General features: G+C 36.8%; 1 protein-coding gene across 1 annotated transcript in view; it reads right to left on the bottom strand.

Moving 5' to 3' along the window:
- OXR1 (oxidation resistance 1) overlaps positions 1 to 19,268 on the bottom strand; it is a 464,297-nt gene that overhangs the window by 366,412 nt on the left and 78,617 nt on the right. Inside the window, exon 2 of the mRNA XM_040494233.1 lies at positions 12,992 to 13,143. Coding sequence (XP_040350167.1) covers positions 12,992 to 13,014 — 23 coding nt within the window. The 5' untranslated portion in view covers positions 13,015 to 13,143. The remainder of the gene's footprint in view (positions 1 to 12,991; positions 13,144 to 19,268) is intronic.

The raw sequence follows: 19,268 nt of genomic DNA, 5'->3' as shown, positions 1-19,268 counted from the left end.
CATGGTTTGGGTAATTAATCAAACTGGATGAGGAGTTCCCAGATTCTTAAATCTATAGAAGCACAAATTTGAAAATTAAAATTGGACTTTTGGGCTGAACACTTCTGATTTTATCAATCAGGGACAGTAATTACTGTTTATTATTACCTTCATCTCATAAAAGAAAGACCATTTAAAAAATTTTTTAAGGTTTACTTATTTTTGAAGGAGAGAAAGACAGATTGTGAGTGGGGGAGGGGCAGAGCGAGAGGGAGACACAGAATCTGAAGCAAGCTCCAGGCTCTGAGCTGTCAGCACAGAGCCCGACGTGGGGCTTGAACCCACAAACGAGATATCATGGCCTGAGCCAAAGTTGGACATTTAACTGACTGAGCCACCCAGGCGCCCCAAGAAAGACCATTTTAATACCAAGTAATCATACTTTATTATGTCAGACTAAAGAAAGAAATTGAGCAAAATCAGACCAATATTTTTTTCTCTTTTATGTTTTAACAGGATGCTTTGCTATTGACTGGCTCTTGTCCATGAAGCTCAACTTTGTAACCAATGCCCTCTGTGACCTCACAGCTTCCTTCTACATAATATTCTATGATTTTGGGCACATATCCTGTCAATGTCAGCCAATAATTTACAATGATGAGGAGACAAGATTACAAGACAGAGCAGAAAATGACAGAACATGGATCTGAGGAAATTTCTCCAAAGTACAGAGGTTAAAAATCAACACTACAGAATAGGAACAGGGCTGTTTTATTTTCTTAGATACCAGGAAAGCTCTCACCTTAGCTCAAGTGAGCCAGACCTCTAATCCAGTGCTGAAAATATATCCACCAAACTCTTCAGTGCCCAGTGACAAATGTCTGCATAATTTAGACCCAGACTAACCTTATGGCAGTCAAATCACATCATCTCCATTCTCATGGAAGATCTTTTTTTCTTTAATCCAAATCTTCCCACCGGTGAGATATACATACACTCCCCATTACAATGCCTGGGCTGGGAAATCAGACTGAGTGGTCTGGTGAATGTTCAGCCACTCATGAGTGCAAAGCACCTGCTGAGTACCAGGTGCCAACAACATGTGGGATGACCTCATCCCTGTCCCAGTAGGTGGCTGTCAAGACACATTCTAACTAGGAAGCTGAAATTTCCTGTATCTCATCACACATTTTCTGTTAACAGCTATAACTCAATGCTGACCTTCAATCGATCACATTTACAACCTGCCAAATGTAATAAGTATTTTATACGTCTGTTTTATTCTCCAAACACCAAACTTGAAAAAAACATGGAAGGATATCAAGAGAATTCTCACTTCAAGAAAATTACTTTCTCTTATTCAGTTTATAAGAACTTAAAAGTAATAAACATAATGAATGCTCTCACCATGCAAGAAAATTAATAGATGCCTTTTAAATCTTTTCATACGATCATCTTTACAGTCACTTCAAATACCAAGCTAGTTTTCCATTAAAACACTAAAAAGAAAAAAAAGAGAGAGAGGGGAGAGAGAGGTAAGTCAGAAAAACAGACTCTTAACTATAGAGAATAAACTGGGGGGTTGCTGGAGGGGCGGTGGAAAGGGGGGAGCCGCTAACCAGGCGATGGGCATTAAGGGGGGCACTTGTGATGAGCTCTGGGTGTTATACATAAGCGATGAATCACTAAATTCTACTCCTGAAACTAATATTACACTATATGCTAACTAACTAGAATTTGAATAAAAACTTGAAAAATATTTTTAAAAAACGCTAAAAAGAATATTATAGATTGAAAGGATCATCAAAATTTCAGTGAGCCTGATTCTAGGCAATTTCTGTATCTGAATGCAACTGTACGGTATTCTGAAAACCTCAGGGAAAATGTCTAAGTGAAAATGCACCCCAGGACACCACTTAGTTTGAATTTCAACTTTGTCTGTCATACTCATGAAAGCACTTTGTATCAGTAATCTAAAACCAAAGAGTAGTTAACCTAATCTAATTTTTTTGTCAAATGTTGGAGTAAAACCAATTTTCAATTACAGCAGGAATCTACGAAGCCAGTGTGCATCAAGCTGCAAAACCATCTGGAACAATAACAGCCCTCCTACATGAAATTTATCAGTCAGAAAAGATGGTAAATGTCGCCAAACTTGAGCTTTCCACCACAAGCTCCCAGCTGCAACAGGGAGACCTGGTGTTACCTGGCTCTTTCGGGAGAGGTCGCTCTGTCTCTGCTGCCATGGCTGGGCTGCTCTGAATACTGATTTAGCACTGAAGTTATAAATTCAAACCCCATTCTATCTAAGCAGACCCAGATAAAAGGAAGATTTTCACTTGAGTTCGACTTGGTATCTATAATTAATAGTTTGAACTCACCAAATATCACTTATGTGACCTTTATAAATGTGATTGTGAGAACATTGGACTTCCCAAATTCTGAGGAATCAAAACACACCAAAAGGCTCAGGCCTACTTATTATGAAATACAAATATTCATATTACTTGGGAGTAGCATTAACAAACAGCATTGAGCAATGAACTGATTTTGCCCATAACAAAATAGGAGTTTGCTGAAACACCAGTAGGAAAACTTTAATACTATCTGATAAAGAAAGTGAAATTATTGAAAAAAAAAAGAAAGAAAGGCATGAGTGTTAAACATGACTGAAACCAAATAGCAAAAGAGAAGTAATTATAACCCTGTAGAGAGGCTTTCTGGACAACACATGGTAATGATACATCCAAGGAAGAAGGATAGATTAGCCACGCCTCCTTACACAGGCAGGGGCTTGCCTAGGTCAAATAAAAGAAGAATTACTATAAGCTTGTAAGGCCATTTTAACCCAATGTAGGTAATAAAGTCACTTCTAAGCTTTCTCAATTACTGACTCTATAACCCATAGTGTCAAATGAAGGTGGCAGATATCCATGAATGATTTCTTCTGTGATCTGGATCATGTACCATTGAGAATTAATATCTTGGATTGGAGCCGGTTTGAAATAATTCTGCTCCACCAGAAGTTCCAGACTTTTTCATTTTATAGTCCAATTAAATTAACACACACACACACACACACACACACACACACACACACACACAAGATGGAAGAGGAGAGGGATCGATGTTGTGGTTCCAACTTTTATTTTGCCAAGTAAGGACATAAAGAGAAATAATCTAACTTCTCTCTATAATCAGTACCATAAAATAAACTATATTTTATCACCAAAGGTGTATAAAGGTAATAGTCTTAGAATAAATGTGATTTTTTTTTTCCAAGGAAGAACTCATGGGAGTTTTATGGCAGTGTTCTCTCTAAAACACATGTTAGCACTTGGACAGATGTTGTTTATATCTGGCCCCTTGTGAAAACCACACATATATTAAACAACCAGTACAGAAGAGACATTTCACTGCTTAATGCATTTTTATGTTTATATATTGAAATTAGCCTTAAATTTGTGGTGGTGAGAAATTTAAAAATAAATGTGAAATATAAGTTGGATAATTGATAATACATTCTCAATTTCCACAATTTATAAAAACGTTCATCAATCTCTGTAAAACTCCTTAATGGAAGACAGAATATTTCTATTGATGAAATACCTTTTTTTTTTCTTAAGTTTTTATTTATTTTTGAGACAGAGAGAGACAGAGCATGAACGGGGGAGGGTCAGAGAGAGAGGGAGACACAGAATCGGAAGCAGGCTCCAGGCTCTGAGCCATCAGCCCAGAGCCCGACGGCGGGGCTCGAACTCACGGACCGTGAGATCGTGATCTGAGCCGAAGTCGGACGCTTAACCGACTGAGCCACCCAGGCGCCCCTATTGATGAAATATCTTTTATATCATGCCCCTAATTATTCAGAAATATCAGGTTTGTTGAATCTTTTCAAATGGATGATAATGAGACACAGGCTATATTCATGAAAAAGGTTTTTCATTAACTTACTTTTTTTCTTTCATTATTACATCTTATTAATCATATCTGCAGAGTATATTAAGAATACAAAATGAATTGCTTTCATAAAAATCTGAAGATCACAGAGAGGTCTTTTTGAAATAGAAATAAGATCAAGACTCTGCTCCCAACACTCAATTCTTCCCATTACTGAATTTCACTGAATTTATGTTTTATATGAATTTTCACCTGTAATCTGGTCAGTAAGGGCAAAGTTTCCTATCTTATCACATCTAGAATATAATCCAGTCTTCCTCATGCTCAGCATGTCCCCCTGATACCTCTATCAGCTCAGTTCCTGGGACTCTCCCCTCTACTGCCTGTTTCAGCAAACTAGTTTCCTTGATGTTTCCTCAAACACAACAGGGACATGTTACTCTTACAGCCTCTGCCCTTCCTGTTTCTCTGCCTGAAATGGTTTTCGGCTAGGACTTCTATTGGTTATTCCCTCTCTGCTTAAATGTTGTCACCCTGTCCAAGAGGCTTTTCTTGACCAATTCCCCACTCCCCACCATCACTCTTTTTACTCTGCTTGGTTATCCTTCAAAATATTTGTCATTATCGAGTATTACAAAACATATTTGTTTATTCTGTTTATGTCTGTCTTCAGCACTAGAATATAAGCTTAATGAGAGTAGGGACTTCTGTTGCATTTATCATCCTATTCTATCCACAGCATTGAAAACTGCATCTAGTAGGCACTCAAAAATGTTTGTTGAATGAAGCCACGAATGAATATAAATGTAAGAAAATATTTTCTAATTTACATAAAAATAATGTACTGCTGGTCTAGATCAAATTAAACTTCGACTAATCTATCTCTCTAACTGCACAGGTATTATTGTTAAATTCCTGTGAAACTTGTAACAACACAACTATTCTTTAAAAAAAAGAACATAAAACCAAGTATAAATGAATACATCTGTTTTAGTGACTGTCCAATTGAGTTGAAAAATGTTTTTTCTTAACTACACTGCAAGTTTTAAAATCAAGGTAAACTCTCTTCACAATCTTAAAAACAAATCAAAAATAAATCCAATAAGCAAACAAACAAAAAAAAGACAATGGGGGATATATACCAGGATGACACAGTCATTGAAAATTTTATACACCAATGGCAAAGGATGTTTAAGATTACAAAATTTAATTTTGATCATGCTAAAACAACATACCTTAGCCTACATAACTTTTAATAACTAAAACTATTTCATAGACCATTCAGTGGCCTTTATCTTAATTATTCAAGTCCAAAAGGGCTGGTGTTTCATAACTCTAGTCTTCCGGGTTGAAATGGACTGCCCAGTTTTATGTTAAATTTTCTATGGCCTAAGGAAATATTGCCATGATAATTCACTCTAGTTCTTTTACAAGAAAGTACATTATGATTCCCCTGGGAATGACGAAAAGACATATTTCAAAGCATGTATATAGACCTGGATGATATTCAAAAGGAAAATCATATGGCCCATTATCAAGCCCTGAAGAGCACTTGGCTTTAGTGTAAACATATTTTCTCAATACTGACTGTGAATTGCTGATAATCAGTCACCTGTTTCTAATGACTTGTGACCAATGGCAAGTTTGGGAAGGAGGCCTGGTCAAGGTCACAGGTATAGGCTTTGGCCAGAGAAGACAGTAGAACTAATTGGTCTCTGTGGGAAGTGAACCTGCAACCTCAAATTCCTTAACTTCACAGGATAACAAACTCCTCTAAGCTGGCCAAGATTTACCAATTTTCTTCAAAATGTGATTTGTGTCTAGTTGGCACTAATGTTTAAGAACAAACAAAAATATTCTGTTTAACTAATTATTTGGTTATTCAAGGAGAAAGGATTTGAAGTTGATATATGGAAAAAAGTATCCAGGTTTCCTATAAATGTTTAATTTTTAAAAAGCCATTTCTGAAGGCACACAGCTCAAAGCCAAACATGATCAGGGATACTAAAATATAATGTGCTTACTTAAAGTGCCAAGCCAAAATCAAAATAGGATTAATCACATTAATAATGAAGAGATTTCTTTTAAATTTTTAAAATTTTTATTTTAGAGACAGAGAGTGTGTGAGCAGGGGAGAGGGGCAGAAGAACACAGAGAGAGACTCTCAAGTAGGCTCCATGCTCAGCACAGAGACTGACATCGGGCTTGATCCCACGACCCTGGGATCATGACCTAAGCCGAAATCAAGAGTCAGCTGCTCAACCGACTGAACCACCCAGGCACCCCAATAATGGAATTTCTATTTGAAAAGGTATATTATGAATAGAAAGAAATACTGAAATTATTCAGAATTTGGTAAACTGACTTCCATCCAATTGTGATTTTGGAAACATATTTTTATCCCTCTTGAATTTTCATTTTGGCTCTTTTATTCTCTCTTCTCATTTCTCCTACTTCATTTGCTCTTTATTCTCTCCTAAATTCAAATTACTCTTCTGTGTTCTGGATCTACTTTTTTACAAGCTGAACATCCCCACTTACATGAGAATTCCTAAATTTTAGGCTCTAAAACATACTCTCTCTTTCCAGCATCTTAACATAATAGTTATTCATTCAATGCACTTACCATCCTGGGAAATACAGTATCTCACCACCTAAGCTTTTCCTATCACTCAGAAAGCCCCGTCTTTTTTTCAATTAGAAATATTAGCTTTATATTTATGTCTAACCTTTTCTCTCTCTCTTCCAATAATAAACTGTTGACAATTCTGACTTTTACCATTTACTATACAACTCAGGGTAAAAACTTCCCTTTGCAGTCTTTCTACTTATCCACATTTTTCCCACTGTGGGTTTCGATCCCTTCAAAAGAGAAGATTCACGTATCTATTTCCTCTGCCATTACTGCCCCTGAGAGGCTGCCATTTAACAGTGTAGGAAAAGTGGTTCACGGAATAGCAGTTAAGGCAACCTTTGAGAAAAGACTCTGATTTTCCTCTGTCCTTAATAGAGATAGAATGCCTCTGTCTCTCCAGAATCTTTTTTTCTTTCCTCCTAAATGCAGGTACCAAAGAATGGTACCGAGTGATTCACTTCTTCATTTATTCTTTAATTGTTTTTTTTAATGTTTATTTATTTTTGAGAGAGACAGAGACAGAGCTTGAGCAGGGGAGGGGCAGAGAGAGAGGGAGACACAGAATCCGAAGCAGCTCCAGGCTCTGAGCTGTCAGCACAGAGCCCAACGTGGGGCTTGAACTCATGGACCATGAGATCATGACCAACCGACTGAGTCACCCAGGCACCCCTTTTCTTCATTTATTCTTTAAAGAAGAACTTAAATTAAAACATTATAATGCAAATAATCTGCCAAAGAAAAGTATATACACTTCTAATTTTGCATCTTTCTCATTTCTAGGATTCTAACACACTATTACTTTTGGATAAAGAAGGTAAATCAAATTAGTTTTCATCTCCTACCAGAGTTTTATTGAACTTACCAACCTTCATAATAGTGTTTTACACTATAAACATATCCAATGAAGACCATTTACCACTTCTAAATTTAGTCAATACATCAATAATTCACACAACCCAGACTTTGCTATATTTTCAATCTATGAGCATCCATGATGGAATGTTTGTTGACTTTTGATAAAATCCTATTAATCAGCTGTAAGTAAATATTTCCTTGACAATTAGCACATTTTCAATGTTTATGGGGGATTTTAGCAAACATGACAGCTAATTTTCTAAAGTAAAAAAAAGAGATGAATTGATAAGATACTTTCTCAGAAACATATATTTTCTCCATAGCCTTGATGTCTGCAATCCAAGGAGCTACAACAGCATAGGGCCTCACCAGGTGCCCTGGATGACACAGTGCCTTGTGACCCAGCAGTATTTGAATAATTTTCCTCATGACAGAAGTATTTACAATAGTAAAAAGTGAAAATTAGAAAACACACAAAGGTCCAATCCAGATGAATGAAATAAATAACATTACTACCATACAATGTCACTCAGCCTTTACATGTGATGATGTCATTCTAGCTCCATCAGAGAGATGACCCTAGAAATATACATTGAAAACAGAAGATGGCAAAATACCACGCATGGTTTGAGTTGTTTTGCAAAAATATGTGAGTATATATAGAAAAGAAGATACCTCAGCATTTTTAACAGTGGCTTTCTAGGTATGGTAGGGTTTTGGTCATTTTTTATTTCTGCTTTATATTTTTCTATAGTGTCTGACTGTTTGTAATCAGCATACTGCTTTATTTTTAGGAGTAAGTGTGAGAGATGTACAGCATTCCTGAAAAATAAGCCATCTCTTCCCCTGCAGGAAAAAAACATACCTATTTTATTTCCCCAAACACCCTGGCCATACCTTTCAGAAAACTTACCACATTAAATCAGTTATTTGATTATTCTGTCTTGTTGACTAAGAGATGAGCTCCTATAAGAGGAGTCGTTACTTTTTACTAAGACTGCATCTCTGTATTCAGCATGGGGAATGGCACGTTACTGATGCTCAATGGATTTTGAGTGGCTAGTTGGCTTTTTTACTTTCATTCATCCAGTGTCTTCTTTCTCCCATACATGGCTCTGGTTCAATTACCTTCACCTCTGCCAGGTGCCACAGTCTTTAAGATACTGTGAACAAAAGCTGAAATGTGCTCAGGCATCACGACAAAAACCAACTTGGGGTCAAAAAGATGGCATTTTGCAAAATCAGTTAAGACATACTAGGATCTCTCTCTCTGAATACTGGTTAACATATGTAACCATAACACTAATATAATGGGAGTAAGGGAGCAGTAGAGCCAGGGGGAGTCGAAAGTACTTGATTTAGTAATGGAGGGTCTCTATGACATGGGCAATTGAAGAGCCATGTTGGTTGAATTATAGCAAAGTGCTGATACCTTTCTGTTGTGCCTGTTTTGTATCAAGAGGAAAACCTGACAATTCCTAGCCTGTAACATGACTAGTGGAACTAAGATTTACATTGTGTAGTTTAGGTAGTTCATCTTACATAATTTTGGAGATTCACCTAAGTTTCTAAGAACAACAACCTTTTCACCTCCTCTAGGAAATTAGGGGGCTCATCTACTGCCTCCACATTCTACCCTCAATACTATTCTAATCCCTGATAGTGTTTCCAAGTGTAGAGATACACTTCCTTCCAGGAGAGGCTCCAGGATGTCTATATTTGAGGAAATAAGGGGGAAAATTCTGGTTGGAAATGGGAACTAGGGCACTCACCTCAAAACTACACACACACAAAGCAAGGGTACTGCTTTACTCAGATAGTATTGGTTTTTATATGGGTAGTTCAGCAGCTAGGAGTACCAACTAGCTGCCTGAATTCATATCCTAATTCTGCTATTTAGTGGCTGTGGCATACTGGGTACCTTTCTTAACTTTCAGTGCCTATATTTTCCACTTGTGGTAACGCAAATAGCTACTACATCTCTAATAAGGTTGTGTGAGGAGTATGTGGGTCAATATCCAAACAGTCTCTAAAAAAGGGCCTGGCACATGGTAAATGCCATGTAAATGTTCACTTTTGATAATATTTACTTAGCTTTCATGTCATAAAAATTTTGTTTTGAAATGAATGTTTTAAAATGTTATATATATGCCCATATAATTATATATACACATATATTATATATATATTATATTAATCTTATAAAAACATAAAAAAACAGGTTGAAGATGATTATCAGGGAAGAAGCACAGAAAGTCCTTTCAAATACCCCTCGGTATCACACCATTCCCCTCTTTGTGCTATAGACATAGGAGGACTCTTTTTCAATTCTCTGTGCCTCTTCATGTCTCCTGTTAATTACCACTGCTACCAGAAACAATTCTTTCCCTCAGATCATAGCCTGGAACCTGTCGCCTGTCGTCTGTCACATGTCCATGGATGTCTGTAATTGATTTTGTACATCCCTTTGTCTCTATCTCAACCAACATCAACTCAATCATTGCCTCCCCCTGGAAATTATTTACTGAACAGGAAGATTCATGAAACATCTGTTGTCTGTTACCATGTAATTCTTATAATCAATTCCTACTACTCTCCTCACCTGACTGGCACTGCATAGTTTCCTAGAAACTTGAGTATTTCCTAGATTGTATTTCTTTTTGAGATGCTATATGAAAGGGCCAAATTATTGAATATATATATTTTTTCGAATGTCATACCCATAAGTCCTAGAGCAAGGAAGTTTCTTTTAATATGTAAAAAGGTAATTATCTTACGCTACATATTTAAAAGGTGGGAGGATTGCTTGGATAGTGGTTAACATGAACGTATATTTTCTAAATTCTTAGGTTGTGTGCAGGGATCACAATTAGGCACCCCCGTCCATTAAGCCTCAGAGTTAATTTTAAAACCAGCACATGGATATGATTAGATATGTACAGTGTCAAGGTAGGCAGACCAAACTGTTTGCAGACTGATGTGGGTTTTGACTATAAACTCTGCTAACATTAATAAGGTAGCTGAACAGAGGGGAGTCTGGCAGAAGCGGAACTCAAAAGAGGCACAGAGATGAAGACTGGCATCTTACTCTAATTCCCAGCCATGAAGAAGCTGCCCTGAGAAACAGATGGAGGCGTCTGGCAGAGACAGCCTTACTGACAGACATATCCCGCCAGGTGTACTCTATCCTGAGTCCCTCGAACACTGGAAGCATCTAACTCTCCTTGCTCTGATGATGCAGTCATCGTCCAAGCCTCCGACTTAAGATTCCCATGTCGTTTTCCACAGTTACAGGATGGACTGGTCAGGCCAAATCAAGCATCCGTAAAAGTTATGTATCTTCTTTTAAAGTAATAATCTGTGAGACAAGTTTCTTTTCCAACGTCAGTCAGTATTCTCATGTCTTGGTTTCTAGATTTCAATAAAGAGAGCCAGACCGTGGGCTACAATAATTTCGCTAAACGAATGTAATTAATGCCAAACTCCACACTGTTGTATGATGGGGTGACACTGGCAAAAGACATGAAGAAGTCCCTGTAGGGAAATCTAATGTGGAACGTTCTGTGTAGCCAGAATTAAGGGTACTGTTGGATGAAAATATCCAAGAATTATTTCTATAAAATTTGTACCTTTGACATGGGAAGAATTCTAACAAATTTCAGATATATGAATTCTGTAAGATATCCCCACAACCAAAAGAAATGTTTTAGGATCAAAATATTAATTCACCATTGAATTACCTATTCTGCATTTTTCACTCATTTGTACCTCATAAGTGTGTAGAGCGGCTACTAAATTCTAAGAGGTGTGCTAGACATTTGGGCTGGAAACACAACATACATTCTCTTTGTCTGGGCTGGAAACACACATACATTCACTGTGTTTTGTATGGTCTAACATCACACTGAAGAGATGGCCTCTGACCAAACCATTACATCACATCAGGTCAACTGTTAATTGAGGTACACACCAAGGACAGGTTCAAGTGTTTGCCCTGTCCTGATTCTGTGAACCAAGCCACACCACACCTATCTTGAGATATGACAATCACAGCTGTGTTTTAATCTCCCCACCTTCTCCTCTTTCCCCTGTTCTCCTTTCTGTCCTCTCCCCTTCATCTATCTCTTTCTTGTTTGGCATGCAGCCTGCTTTTTGAAGACTCACCTCCAACACAATCATTTGTCAGGAGTATAATTTCCTTAAATAAATATGTCCTTAATATTTTCCAGGGGTTTGAAGGGCTTCACACATTCCGCAGAATTTTTTTTCCTTTTGTAAAAAAAGTTTTTTTTAATGTTTATTTTATTTTTGAGAGAGAGAGAGAGAGACAGAGACAGAGCATGAGCAGAGACAGAGGGAGACACAGAATCGGAAGCAGGCTCCAGGCTCTAAGCTGTCAGCACAGAGCCCAATGCGGAGCTCGAACTCACAAACTGTGAGATCATGGCCTGAGCCGAAGTCGGACGCTTAACCGACTGAGCCACCCAGGCGCCCCTAATTCATTTTTTTTTAAACTGAGATCTTTAGCACCCAGTAAAAATCCAAAGACATATTCTAGGGAGTCCATAAAAATTGGGTCCTTCAGAAAAACTACTCTCAATCTAAACAACCAATTCTACCCTTTGCCCTGAAGAAATTGCTCACCTAATAAAAATAAATACATGGAGCTAAACTGCAGAAACCAGTCTGTAATGTAATGCTATTTATATTCCTGGCACAAACTGAAGACAACGATGAAATGGACTCCTATGAAAATGGACAGGATTACCAGGTTTTTCTTACATTCACATATTGAATACTGTATAATAACTGTATTACATAATCTGTATTTTTATATATTATACAATCTGTATCTGTATTATATAATATTATATAATCTGTTTCCGTATTATTGTAATATCTGTATAATGTCACTTACTCAGCTCTTTATATTAAAAAAAAAAAAGAATCCAAAGTTCAAAAAATTGGCTTCCAATTCATCCCTGCTAGTATTGCTCTTTGTTGCCATAGAAAAGTTGTTGATTATACGCCAAAAAAAAAAAAAAAAAAAAAATTGCACACTTCTTATTTTAAATTACAAACAGCACTGAAACATGAACTAGAAGTCAAGATTATTCAGAATGCCAGTTATTTAAAGATGTGAATCCATGGGGGAATTTTCTCTTCCATAATGGAGTTCCATTCAGTTTAGTTTGGGTAGATATGTTGAACTAGGAGGCTTGAAGAAAAGCACTGATGAAAAAAGACCTATCCCACCCTTACAGGTGCCCTTACGGCCTGTTATTCCTGCTCCTGGGAACAGAACAGTAGCTAGGACCACTGAATGAGTATTTAATTCCTACTTAACTCTCCCCTAGGTATCGAGAAAGAAAGGTATGGTATGTTATTCAGATTCATAAAAGCCTTGAACCCGTTCCAGAGTCTGTAGATACCACAATGATGAAAGTCTTAAAATTTTAACTCTAGGTAGCTCTCCTTACCTTAACACAGGACAACAATCTCTGGAAACCAGATTTTTCAGGTTCTTTTTCTGCTCCGGTTCTGACAATAAAACTTTCTTACAAAATATTCCTTCGTGCTATGTATGGATTTGGACTGTAGGTTAGAAAGTGATTCACTTACCATGATAAATTAGATACAGACATTGCAGCAGTTTACAGAGGAGTCTTGTGGAACAGTCTTCTCTAGATTTCAGAATAGGGAACGAGTAGGTCAAGTAGACAAGACCACCGGGAATTCGCTGCTGGAATGATGCACTTCAAGTTTGAAATAACCTATAAAGAAAAGAAATAAAATGATATCTATAGTACCCAGTCTATATGACTTTTCACAAATGTATTTCACCCAGGTCAATAGTTTTGCCATGGTATAAGACACAGAAAAATACATTTTTCTTAAAATATAAGACATGTTATAAACCAAAGATAAAATTAAATCACCCATATGATAAGCTGAATGCTTTACCTTTAAAATAAGTTTAACGATGAATACAGTGTTCATTCCCTGAAGGAGAGAACACAGGGAAAGAACAGAATGTGTTTTTAGAGGCACCAATTTTTTCTCCATATGGTTAATCAGTTATGCTCTCTAAATTAGTTTTATATCCTTGTGATAAAAGGATCAAAACAAAGATCCTAATTGGCCACTGCACACATAAAAAAAAAAAAAAAAACTCCCTGGCACAAATTATTATCATGTCCAAAACTGTAACAAAAAAATCATTCACTACTACCTCGGAGAAAATATGAATTCATACTGAGTAACTTGTGGGAGGTAAGCCTATACGTATTTACCTAACATTTCCACACACTTTTTATGAGTATCTACTCTATACTGTATCCCATGATCTTGAACCAAAATTTTCATAGGGTACAATTAAATCCATGGTACTATATTAATTAAGCAGTTTAGTTCAGGTCATTAATCCAGTACTGTTCAATTAAACAAACATTTAATGAGGATATACTATGTGCACGTATACTATCCTAGGTAGAGTTCAGGGATAGGGATGAATGACACATAAAGAAGGCATGTTTCTGCCTTCAAAGAATGTTTTATGTAAAAAATATGACTATAGGGGCACCTGGGTGACTACGTCGGTTAAGTGTCCGACTTCAGCTCAGGTCATGATCCCAGGGCTCATGAGTTCAAGCCCAGCATCGGGCTCTGTGCTGACAGCTCAGAGCCTGGAGCCCACTTTGGATTCTGTGTCTCCCTTTCTCTCTGCCCCTCCTCTGCTTGTGCTCTTTCTCTCAAAAATAAATAAACATTAAAAAAATATGATTATAATAAACTGGAGTAAGTGTTCTAATAAAGATTTACACAGAGTATATGGGAACAAGAAGAGAAGCTTTCAGCCCCATCATCGGTATTTAGAAAAAACAACAACAACAACAACAACACCCAAACTCAGAGTGGCTTAGAAAAGACCATTGATATTTCTCTCTCCTATAGACAAATCTTGAGTCTTAAGAAGTCCAGGCAGTTACAGCAATTCCATAAACACCAGAGAACGAGGCTTCCCTTTTGTCATTCTACCACTCTCAACCTGTGGTCCCCTTCACGTTCCAAGTGGCTGTGAGCTCCAGAGAGTACCGGTGTCCTGGTCAGCAAGAAGGAAGAAGGAAAGAGGGATGCTTCCTAAAATTTACACATGCCATTTCTGCTTGCATTTCATTGGCCAGAGCTTAGTCACTTGGCCACTCTTATTCTAAGGGAGATTGGCAAATGCAGCCATCATTCTAGGCAGCCACAAACCAAGGTCCCTATTAGAAAATGGGGATAAAAGTGGGTACGGAGAAAACTAGCATTGTCTGCCATTATGTTTGTGACTCAATGACCTTTACCCACAATATTTTATGGTTCTGTACTTACTACAAAGTGACAAACAGGGGACAGAGGTGAGGTGCAATAAGTCCATTGTTTGTTGGTAATTTTACGTATTTTATATATAATTTTGAATATCAAACTTCTTCAGTTTTCTTAAATCCTTCATAGAACCAACAGACTATTTTGTGTGCCCTATTATTTATCAGACTCTAAGTACTAAGGATGCAAAAACTAATAAAATATGGTCTTTGCACATACAGAATTCACTAACATAGATGCCATCATGTAAAAAAATAAAACAGGGGCGCCTGGGTGGCGCAGTCGGTTAAGCGTCCGACTTCAGCCAGGTCACGATCTCGCGGTCCATGAGTTCGAGCCCCGCGTCAGGCTCTGGGCTGATGGCTCAGAACCTGGAGCCTGTTTCTGATTCTGTGTCTCCCTCTCTTTCTGCCCCTCCCCCGTTCATGCTCTGTCTCTCTCTGTCCCAAAAATAAATAAACGTTTGAAAAAAAAAAATTTTTTTTTAAATAAAAATAAAAATAAAACAAAGCAAAATGCACTCTGAAAATTGCTGTGTATTTACAAGGGTGTATGAGAAGCTACAGGGGGATAGAGAAAGACTAATTCTAATGGAGTCTAATTTTAATAGACCCCAGCTGCCAGTTAAGTAAGCAGCTATAAAATCTGTATCCTAAATTATCTCCTTACATGCCAAAAGAGGTTTTCAAGTCCACCCTGCCGTTGGTTAATTGTTAAGGCATATGGACTTACATCTATTAAGGACAGAGGAGCTCCAAATTCTGCTCCCAAAATTGGTAACTTCAAACTCTCAAGATCTGTATTATCTGATTCTTATCAAGAGTTCCGTTACCAAAAAAAGGAAAAAAAAAGTGTATGTAATATTGTCTGAGGTAATTCATTCTAGATAATCTAATTTTTTAAATGTTTATTTATTTAATTTTGAGAGAGAGCAAGAACATGCTGTGGGGCAGGGGCAGAGAGAGAGGGTAACAGGATCCCAAGCAGGCTCTGCACTGTCAGCACAGAGCCTGATGTGAAGCTCAAACTCAGTAACAATGAGATCATGATCTAAACCAAAATCAAGAGTCGGATGCTTATCCAACTGAGCCACCCAAGTGCCCCTAGATAATCTTAGTTCTTAATTCTTAATTCTATTTTAGAGAGCCGTGTATCTGGATGTCATTATTTTAATATGTAACCAAATTACTTTCACTGAATTATACTTTGGGGTTTTGCCAAGAGTTTGCATTGAGGGGTATCATTAAAGATAATAATAAATAAACAAGCAAAATCTAGGCCTGTGAAATTAGCTATAAGGTTTAGTGGGATATTTGCCAACACAAAAATGTTGCCCTTATGTGCACTCAAAGCAAAAAATGTGTCAGATTTCAACACCAAGAAATTATTCTAAATTTCTTAATTGCTTTAATCCTATGGGGACATTATGCTTCTTTCTTTGCTTTAACTAATGGGAAGTTCTGCAACAAACTTGTCACTTTTCTTTAAGAATTATTCTTAGGCCTCAAGGTCTATATTTTTATCCTAACTTTTCTTCCTTTTCTGGCAACTTTAATTTTTAATGTGTTTTTGATAAACACACATACATTATACAAACATATGCACATACTATATATATGTAAATACCTATAAAACCCTCCCTAAGTCTTATTTAGAGTGACAAAGAATATAATCAAAGACCACAATTGCAGATTTATCTGTTTATGCAAAATGTAGGAATAACATGTAAAGAAATTTGATCCCAGGATCTTTGATCAAACCATTTCGAACTGTTAGTTTTGTAGGTCAAAATGGCCAAATAGTGTCAGTATGACTTCATGTAACTGAAGAGTTCACCAAGGAAGGCAGCCTCTTTCTGTTCCCTTCAACCTGACTCAACTTTGGACAGGCTTCCTCCTGACTCTAGACCGTTGACCTCTCTTTTCTTAGAGTGTTTACTACAGAAAACTTGCAATTGTAAATTCTTTCTCTGCCCCTTTGAGATATGAATCTATCAGCCTCTTGCCACTTGTACAACCCAGGAACGTCTTTCTCAAGGACGGGGAGCCATCCATTGAAAATGTAACCATCAAAGGAGATCATGCCTACCTCCCAGTCTCTGTGGGAGGACAGGTGCCTCGCTTCAATAAGCACCAGTTAGCCAACACTGATGGCCTAATCACACTGCACAACCTCCTCCTAACATCCTCCACTGCTTTTCTACTGGTTCACTCTAGCACTTAAAAACCCTTCTGTCTTCTGTTCCAGCAGAATTGAGTTCAGTCTCACTCTCCTATTCCAAAATTTTGAATTAAGTTTTCCTTGCCTGTGGAACTCTGTCTGACTTAATTTTTCTTTGGGAGGGTATTCTCTTTTTCTATCCCTTAAAGTTTAGGAAAGTTTCCTTACTTGGTGGCAATGTTGTTAAAAAGTGCAGTCTTTACTCAATGTCCTTTATCTGCAGTAACTATTGACTTGGATTTTGATAAGTTTGTATTAAATGTGGATTAATAAAATAAATGTTAGAAAATTGCATTTTTCTTTTTTTTAATTTTTTAAGGTTTATTTATTTTTGAGAGAGAGAGAGAGGGAGCACACAAGCAGAAGAGGGGCAGAAAGAGAGGGAGACACAGAATCCAAAGCAGGCTCCAGGCTCTGAGCTGTCAGCAAAGAGCTTGACACGGGCCTTGAACTCACAAACTGTGAGATCGTGACCTTAGTCGAAGTCTGATACTTAACCGACTGAGCCACCCAGGTGCCCCCAAAATTGCATTTTTCTGATTTTAAACCTAGATTCTTGTAAGAATAAAATGTATGAACATAAAAAATCCATACTGATCATTCCTAATGATTATAATTATCACTCTGACACTCATTTTGATATTGTATCATCTTTTTTTTATTTGCATCCTATAACTATCTCATTTATTTCTCCAAAGGAAGGTACCCACAAGGCACTCAAGAAAGTTCACTAAGTTTTATAATACAAATGAGACTATGATGTGATGTTTTCAAAGGCCTTGGAGGTAGACTTGTTATTCCCTTAAAATGGCATTTAAATGACTCACTGCTTATCAATGAAATCTTTCCAGAGAAAACATCTTTAGAATCTTCAGGAGAGGTTAAATTTTCTGTTCACTTTGACGATTCACAATCTTTCAGTCTCCATACTTAAGTATGAATTTATAGCTTTCAGGCAAAATTCTAACATTACTAAGAGCCTCCACCCACCTCATTCTCACAAAGAAAGAGACTATATTTTCATATTAGATAAACTTTTTAAAATGTATGGATTGATTTGACTTTGCCTGAATGCCCAGCCAGGATTGTAAGTTATAAGCATCGAGGTCACTCCTCCAGCACAATATTAAGGAAAACGGAATGTGAATTTAATAGAAGATCCCTCATTTGACATATTCATTAAAACTGTGAACCCTTGAACACAACAATGCATTACTGAGATTAGGTTTTACCCAAATAATGGATTATTGACATTATGGCTTACCAAAATAAGTCTTTTAATCACTTCATTTGTGAATAAAATTTGGGGCTTCAAACCGAGCTGAAAAGAATACTACAATCTAACACGTTCATTTTGGTTAGATAACATATAAGAATTTCTGTAAACTTATTTTCTTAAGCAAAGGAAGCATTTTCATAACCTAGTCCCATGAATACATGGATGATTTTGTATCTTTAAGATGTTAAAATTCCATGAAAATAAGTTTAAGTAACCTGCCATATAATAAGTATATGTTTTCATATACTTACATACTTAAAACAGACAACCTAAACAAATTACTTGGAAGAATGAAAATAATTAAAGTTTCTGACCATACGCACTATTGAGTGTATATAAGTGGAGCACCCTTGCTTTGCCTAGAGAAAAGAGAGTTTAAGGCCCAAAGGGGATACTAAAATTATAGAATAATTTCAAAGTAGGCAAGACCAATGGTCCATTGAATTTCATTTAATTCCACTTAGAGCATTATAACACCTAATGGGCATAAAGTAAAGAATAAAATGCATTAAGTATAGAAAACCCTTTTATACTAAAGACTCAAAATAAATGTTAGAAAAATAAATTATCAAGGAAATACTAGAATATTTTATTTTACATGGTGGTTTCCTTTTCATCGTCAAATCAAAGCCCTCGTCCTTGCTTTCTGGTTCCCGTATAAATGAATACCAATATTTCCCAACCTAGATTCCTGCTTCTTTGAGACTGTCTGCTCAAATGCTCACTCCTGTGCCCTGAGTATACTACGAAGTTCTGATTCTTCTCTGTGGCCTCATGTTTTCTTTCCTCTCTAATTTCAAGTATCCCAATTCTTCAAGGATCAATACAAGCTCCAAGATCCTATGAATTCTTGTCTCATAGTTTCAGGTTCTCTGATCTCCTCTCTTTCTGAACTAACATATCCAATTTACTAATTAAAATATATTGAGCATAAAAATGTGTATATCATTTTTCATGTATATTATCTTTACTTGCTTAAATAAACTAAGTTTACAAAGGTCAAAAATTATCTTTTAAGTTCAAACTCCAAAG

The sequence above is a fragment of the Herpailurus yagouaroundi genome, unplaced genomic scaffold (genome assembly GCF_014898765.1).
Source record: "Herpailurus yagouaroundi ecotype Mexico unplaced genomic scaffold, PumYag 186, whole genome shotgun sequence".
Lineage (NCBI taxonomy): Eukaryota > Metazoa > Chordata > Mammalia > Carnivora > Felidae > Herpailurus > Herpailurus yagouaroundi.
Note: the sequence above shows the minus strand (reverse complement) of the source record. Positions and strands in the feature narration are given on the sequence as shown.